Below are 7,319 nucleotides of genomic sequence, written 5' to 3' on the forward strand. Positions count from 1 at the left end.
ACTAAAAAGCCTTCTCTCCTCCCCTCCCTCTCCTCTGGCCGTTTCTTTCCAAATACAAAACTGCATTTTCCCTTACCTTTTCACCTTGTCTCCCTTCCTCATAATCCATCCCCAACCCGTCTTATGTTTTGATATGCGCACTCTAGGCCATATATGATTTCCAGATTTATTTCCCTCCCTTATTTTCCCTACCCCAATCGGAATGCCGAATTTCCCTCAAGACCAAGTGTTTTGCGGTGGCCAAAGTAAGGGTATTTTGCATACCCTTTTAGCCTCACCTTTTATCTATGTGTTAATGTGTTTGTATGTATTTGCAGGGATTAGTAGATGAGATTTGGATCTGGTCACTATCTCTTGGTTCTGCATCTTTGGTGAAAAATTCTGGATGTGATGTGCTTTTGGTACTTTTGTGCTACGATGTCTTGGTCGATTTCACCACTCAGTCATTTTCTCTAGTATGTGTCAAGTAGCTATTGACAAGACTTTCATGACGACGACGGCGATAGATGCAACTTTTTGCACGGTCATAGATTAGGGATTTGAGTTTTAGTTTTTACTTATTTAATTGGAATGGGCTTTTATGTATTTTTATCCCCCCAATGTATCAGTATTATTTTGCCTTCTTATGTGTTGACCTGTAACCTTCCTTCGGATGAATGAAATTTACTTTCCAGACAAAACGGAAAAAACACAGAAGCGTACAGTGTGAATACAGAACCACAGTTTCCTTAATGGCATGTACTATCATGTGCAAGATTTGAGCAGTTGACTTTGAATCATTTAAGCACCAACTGAACTGACCAACTTGAACAACTCCTAACCATTATCTCACTCAAACGACCTTTTGATTTAGGTATACAATGTTGTTTGCTTTACGTCAAAACTCCTGAGATTGCGCCAGGAAACTTTATGGTTTTTTCATTTTTTTTCTGGGTTTTTATTTGTCGAACAAGCAAATGGGTCTCAGAAATTAATTTGGTTTTGGGGACTTCATGTGATATTGTCAAAGTATTTCTTATATTGTATTGTATGGGAGCCCTCTAGATCTCAGTAGCGGTGCTTAATAAACTATATTACAAGTCGATGGACTCTCTCTCTCTCAAAAATGCTCGACGGTGCTGCATCACGATTCACGTGGCAACTGTCATGAAAATACTTGTACGATCAATACCAAAACTCCATTTCCAAAATTTCAAATTCATTTGTTTTTTTCTTTAAACAAAGCAAAGAGGTTATATCTGCATGACAAATTCAGGAATTTTTATTTTCTCGATAGATTAAATATAAAAAAAGAACTTTATAAGTTATTTTTTACAACACAATTGTCTTATTGGTTGGTGAGCAAATCTTAACTTTTTTACAACACAATTGTCTTATTGGTTGGTGAGCAAATCTTAACGATGATCGCACATAAAAGATTGAAGAAAGAAATTGTGATAAAATAATTTAAGTGTAGCGAGTGGATTTTCATCAAATGAAGGATATAGTTGATGGTTTCGTGTAAAAAGGTGATATACAATCTATTATATTAAAATATTTTTCTTAGGAATATACAACTCAGGAAAATGTAGTGTGTAATGTGAAAACGGGGTCATGTGTAATGCAAGAAAGAAGAACGATGCCATATCATATAAGGTCAAGCCTCAAGGAAGTAGCATGTAAAGTTGTGTGCTACGATACGACCCTGAAATATATAAGTTCCAATCATACAAAAACACATTAAATATTTGCCCATTTTATCTTCAAATAGCAACAACCTGCAACTTGGATTTCTGCATTTTGATCATTCCCGGCTTTTCTGTTGGTCAAGAGCATGTGGAGCGGAGGTGGGAGAGAGAGAGAGAGAGAGAGAGAGAGAGAGAGAGAGAGAGAGAGAGAGAGAGAGAGAGAACGTGGAAATAATTGCTGAACAATTCAGACTTTGCAGAGAGACAGAGAGATGGATAATTCAATTTATTATTTAATTAATAACTTAATTAATACACCAAATTAATCATATACGTTCAATCCGGCTGCAGAGATTATTCCATGTGAGGTGGTTGCATGGGCATCACCGAGTCGATCTGTTCTCTTATTTATACTTTGGAAATTCCCGATTAATGTAAATACACTCCCAAATACCAATCCCCCCCTCTCTCTCTCTTTCTCCCCCCCCCACCCCTCTACTCTCCTATCTCTCTCTCTCAACAATGGCGAAGCTCATTTTTCCATTAGCAATCTTTCTTGGAGTATGTAGTCTCTCGACATATGTCACTGCATTCACAGCATCTGCCTGGAGTAGAGGTCATGCCACATTCTATGGAGGCAGTGATGCCTCTGGAACTATGGGTACGTACGTAGTTGTTTTTCTTCTGCGTTTATGCGGAAGTTGCTTTCCTTACTAATATATTATTATGATTAACCGAACCCTTGACCTATCCTAATTCTAACATGTTACGGGTTGTATGCACTGCAGGGGGAGCTTGTGGATATGGCAATCTGTATTCCACCAGGTACGGGACTAGGACGGCGGCTTTAAGTACCGCCCTGTTTAACGACGGAGCTTCTTGTGGACAATGCTACAAGATCATATGCGACTTCAAAACAGATCCTAGATGGTGCGTAAAAGGAAGGTCCGTGACAATTACTGCAACAAACTTTTGTCCTCCCAATTCTAATCTTCCAAACGACAATGGAGGATGGTGCAACCCACCCCTTCAGCATTTCGACATGGCTCAGCCTGCCTGGGAAAAGATCGGGATTTACAGAGGTGGCATCATCCCTGTCTTGTTCCAAAGGTAATTCTAATTAGCCCGAAAACTAAACTTTAATCGTTGAATTAGTTCGAATTTGACCATTAATTTATAATCCGAGGTTGATATGTTATCTATATGGTTATTGTATGTCTCAAACATGGTATTGACCATACCGATACAATATCAACGATAACCTATCAACATGTTATCGACATGTAGATTTTCGACAACCTCAACGCGTTCATCTTCTCCTGCACAAAGAATTTTTGTATTGAACCCTTTGTGATAGTGTACTATATATATTTATGGGATTTGGATCGTGTGTGTGCAGGGTACCATGCAAGAAGAAGGGCGGTGTGAGGTTCACAATAAATGGGAGAAACTACTTTGAGCTTGTGCTGATCACCAATGTCGGAGGAGCCGGATCTATCCAATCTGCTTACATTAAAGGATCCAACACTGGCTGGATTGCAATGTCGAGGAATTGGGGAGCAAACTGGCAGTCCAACGCCTACCTCAACGGCCAATCTCTGTCGTTCAGAGTCACCACAACCGACGGCGAAACTCAACTGTTTAACAACATTGTTCCCGCGAACTGGGGATTTGGCCAAACGTTCGCCAGCCAAGTACAGTTTTCATAAATAATCTGGTGTTGTTGGTTTAATGAATTCAAGTGGCTGCTTTCACGGTTCTGGGTTAATCAACGGCAGAGGCGTGCTTACGTTATTTTTAAGAGGCAGCCCGCCACATTTTGTTGGGTTTATCAAATTACGTGGTTATATATTGTCATTTTTTATACCCAGAAAGTATAGGGCTCGATCCCAAAACAACATCTGTGTTGTACCGTTTGAATAAGAAGCGCCGTCAAAGATGCAGTTTCAAACATGTAGAAATATTTGCCTTTTGGCTTTTACTACAAAAATTATAATCATCATATATTCTTGTAATATGATTTTTTTTTTTGTCGGTTGTAATATGAATCATTACTATAATAGTTAAATTTTCTTGGAAATACCCCATCCTTCATGTTGTACTATTTTTTCATGTTGTAGCCTGATTATTAAATTACATGAGATTTGTCCCGAAATATATATGAAATTGACTCGTATGATTTGGATATAAAATTATTATGACGTTTTATATAAATAACATAATACGATGTATAAATTTATCTCTATAATGCATTATATCATTATCAAGTTGCCTGAAATGTAAATGAAATCGACTTGTATGACATGTAAATAAAGTTATCACGACTTTGTTACTTTGTGTCAAAAAAGTTATCGTGAAACACACTCTTGTCCTTGTGAGTTGCCATTTGTGACGAAAATTAGGTTATCTTTGGACTTTTGTCATTTTAAGTTGTTGGGCTTTTTAGCAAAAAACCGGGCCTCGTATTGAAGGCCTTTTGGCATTCTTTATGGACATCGGACAAGGAGAATATGACAATGAGAATCTCGTTTTCAGAGTACGACAATGAAAAAGGCTTTGGGACCATAATGCCACGTTAAAACATACTATTTAGTCACATAAAATTAAAGTTCGTTTGAAATTTTTTTTTAAAATAGTTAAAAAAGTTTTTAAAGAAAATATTTTTTTATTTCAAAAGTATTTGAAGTATTTCATGTAACAATTATGTGCTTATTGTAGGAAGCATTCTACGTGTTTTTCGAAGATTCACTTGCATTTTTACCAATGATTGATTTCAATACATTTTTACCAAAAAAGCTTTCAGCATTTACAAAAGTACTTTCAAACGAGCCCTTAAGTGGATCCATGACTACTTCTTTGAATGACAGGGTAGTTTAGCAATGAAATTGGTTTTGTATACATGGTATTAACGACATATGCACCACAAACTCAACTGTACTTGAGTTTTATGAACAAAAACATGGTTGTTTTATTACTGATTTATGTCACCGACTCAAGATATAGAAGCTTTTACAGTTTTACTAGTCATGATCTAAATATTTTTAAAGTAAAAAAAGAATGATTTTATAAATAAATGAAGTAATTTTATTGATTCTACGTACAAATAGAATGACCCATTGATAAAGTTACAGACCAAAGAATAATGAATAAAAGAATAGAAACAGTGGCAGTGAAACCACACACACATAAGTAGCAATAACAGATCGAAGTAATGAATAATCCCTTAACCTGAGGTTGATCCATATGAAGAAGAAAATTTGGTTGATGAAGCAATTGCGTGGATAACTACTTCATCCAAATTATTTGGACTTGTAGCTTACGTCCAAGCTATATATGTCACGTAACATATCACTGATTGTCACCATATATATCTGCATCTCTTTTTGGCGTAACATCCCATACCACTTCACATCAATCATGATGTATGATTACCAGCTTAATGACCGGTTGCGATGTCACTAACTAGCTCCTAATTAGGTACTTGCCAATATTTCTTGTATCACAAGCCTTCTCGACCTGTTTATGGTGAGCAAGCACAAGTAAATATGTTCTTCAAGCTCCTCTAGCTGCTCCAAAAAGCTAGCCTCACTCGCATGAAATTCCCTCACCACCTTCTTAAATATGTCAAAGTTTGAGGCTGATCCACCATTACTCGTAGTAATAATACTCCTCACACTTCTAACACATATTCCGGCCACCACTTTCCGGTGCTCCACTTCATTGTGCAAACGTCTCACCATCCGACTCATTGTATCGAAGTCGTTGATCAAAATATAAACCCCTTGCGCCGCGACGTCAAGTTGCTTCCCGTGGCTCTCGGGAAACCTAGCATTCAACCACTCCGCCGCAGAGTCCATTTTTCTCACGCACAAACCCAATGAGCAGGCCATGAGCGCCGGCGCCACCACGATTCCAATCATGCTGTGGATTGCAAACACAAGCCACGCGATCAAAAGCGCGGTGTGTGACAACACCAGACCCACCTCTCCAACCTTTTTGCATATTCTGTTACGCTTTGCGGCCCTGCGCACCTTTTTGTGCTTTAAAGTTAGCCTATTGAACAGCGCCGCGTAGCTGTCGTGAATGTCACGGAACTGCCCAGGGCTGACTATCGACAACGGATTTTTGGCTCTGGCAAATGTGCCAAGCTCCCCGAAAATTGCCAGGCATTGTTTGTCATCAGTAATGTCGATATTATCATTATTAAGTATGCGTACCCTTCGGCTGAGTTTTAGTAAGAGCTTCTTCGTGTGTCGATTTTCTGCCCGGGTTTGGTGCATGCTACGGAGGAGCACGTCACAAATGTGGCAGGCATCTAAGCTGGCTTCGAAGTAGTCGGTGAGAAGGTGGTGGAGATTTATGCCCTCCTTGTCGACGATGTTTTTAAGGGTTTCTTGCCGCGGTTCTAGCAAATATTCGGAGCGGTCCGAAAACAAATTAGGCGGAAGCGATGAGCTAGACGAAGAAAGCCTAGCGCTCGGGAGCTGTCCGTGAACCCTATCCCACATTTCTACGTACGATTTTGTTCTGAAAACTTCCAAGTATTCTTCTTTCACGTTTAACTTGCTGGAGAAGCTATTCCCACCGACATTGTCCTTTTTGCTCCCTGAAATTAAATTACCCATCAATTAACAAGCAATATCTATCGATTATTCAAAACACAAATTAATTTTTTTTTAAATGTGAATTAATCAACTAGTAATCATAAATTAAGGAAATTAACATGCATAGAAATATAGAAATCGGAACTCACTTGGCTTGGAGAACGCAGATCTCAACTTGGTTCGTAGGGTTTTCCTCATCTTAGACATGATCATGTAAATCAAATAGTATAATATATATATATCGATCGACGGAAGATGATTAAATGGAGCTGCTAATTTGTTATCTCTCTAAAATCGCAGGAGAGTCGAACCGGTATACAAAGGAAGAAGATACGGAGAAAGTTGGCGTATATATATATGCGGAGAGAGAGATGTGGACGACACCTAGTTGGCAGTTATAGGCTTATACCACCGACTCAATTAGTTTTGTGGCTTTGGTCACACGTTTGAGTCCCTCATACGTTTTGCTCTAGCTTTCTCTCTACGTGTAAGGCTTTCAAGCACAATTATAATTGACCTAGAGAGATAACGTTCCATGTTTTATTAATTTAGATCACAGAAAAAAAATGAAACCATTATTATTTGCCAAATTTAAAGCAAAACATATAACAAATATTGCAGTACGAATTTTTTTTTTTGTCAAATTATAAATTGGTTAGATAAATGTTAAATTAGGGAACTGACGGAATTTGAACCTATGTCATAATGCAATGACAATACTTCTCTTAACTATTGTGTTAGAAGGTCACTTACAAATATCGCAGCACGATAACTAATTGCCAAATTTCATGCTGCTACTGCTCAGTGAGTTTCGGTTCTAAATATCTAGCTCCAATTCCTCCTGTTATACGCTATAAAATAGATAAGATTTATTATTCTTTTCATTTATCAATTTCTTTATTTCTCTCTCTTTTTATTGCGTTCCTAATTTGATATACCGTGCTCTAAATTTGCACTAAACATGAATAACTTGAAGATTTAACTTTTATAGTACGGCACTATTCGAGGAAGCCGATTTGATTTGGTTCGAGGAAACCCGAATTGATTG

General features: G+C 37.9%; 2 protein-coding genes across 2 annotated transcripts; one reads left to right on the forward strand and one right to left on the reverse strand.

Moving 5' to 3' along the window:
- The first annotated feature begins 2,170 nt into the window (after positions 1-2,170).
- LOC103420852 (expansin-A11-like) lies at positions 2,171-3,435 on the forward strand. The gene is made up of 3 exons (XM_008358896.4): positions 2,171-2,328; positions 2,456-2,777; positions 3,067-3,435. The coding sequence occupies exons 1-3, from the start codon at positions 2,190-2,192 to the stop codon at positions 3,374-3,376; spliced, it is 771 nt and encodes a 256-aa protein (XP_008357118.2). The 5' UTR covers positions 2,171-2,189; the 3' UTR covers positions 3,377-3,435.
- Positions 3,436-4,728: 1,293 nt separating this feature from the next.
- On the reverse strand, positions 4,729-6,590 carry LOC103420853 (UPF0496 protein At1g20180-like). The gene is made up of 2 exons (XM_008358897.4): positions 6,421-6,590; positions 4,729-6,273 (listed from the first exon to the last, which is right to left on the reverse strand). The coding sequence occupies exons 1-2, from the start codon at positions 6,482-6,484 to the stop codon at positions 5,141-5,143; spliced, it is 1,197 nt and encodes a 398-aa protein (XP_008357119.2). The 5' UTR covers positions 6,485-6,590; the 3' UTR covers positions 4,729-5,140.
- Between the last annotated feature and the right edge of the window lie 729 nt (positions 6,591-7,319).

The sequence above is a fragment of the Malus domestica genome, chromosome 08 (genome assembly GCF_042453785.1).
Source record: "Malus domestica chromosome 08, GDT2T_hap1".
Taxonomy (NCBI): Eukaryota; Viridiplantae; Streptophyta; class Magnoliopsida; order Rosales; family Rosaceae; genus Malus; species Malus domestica.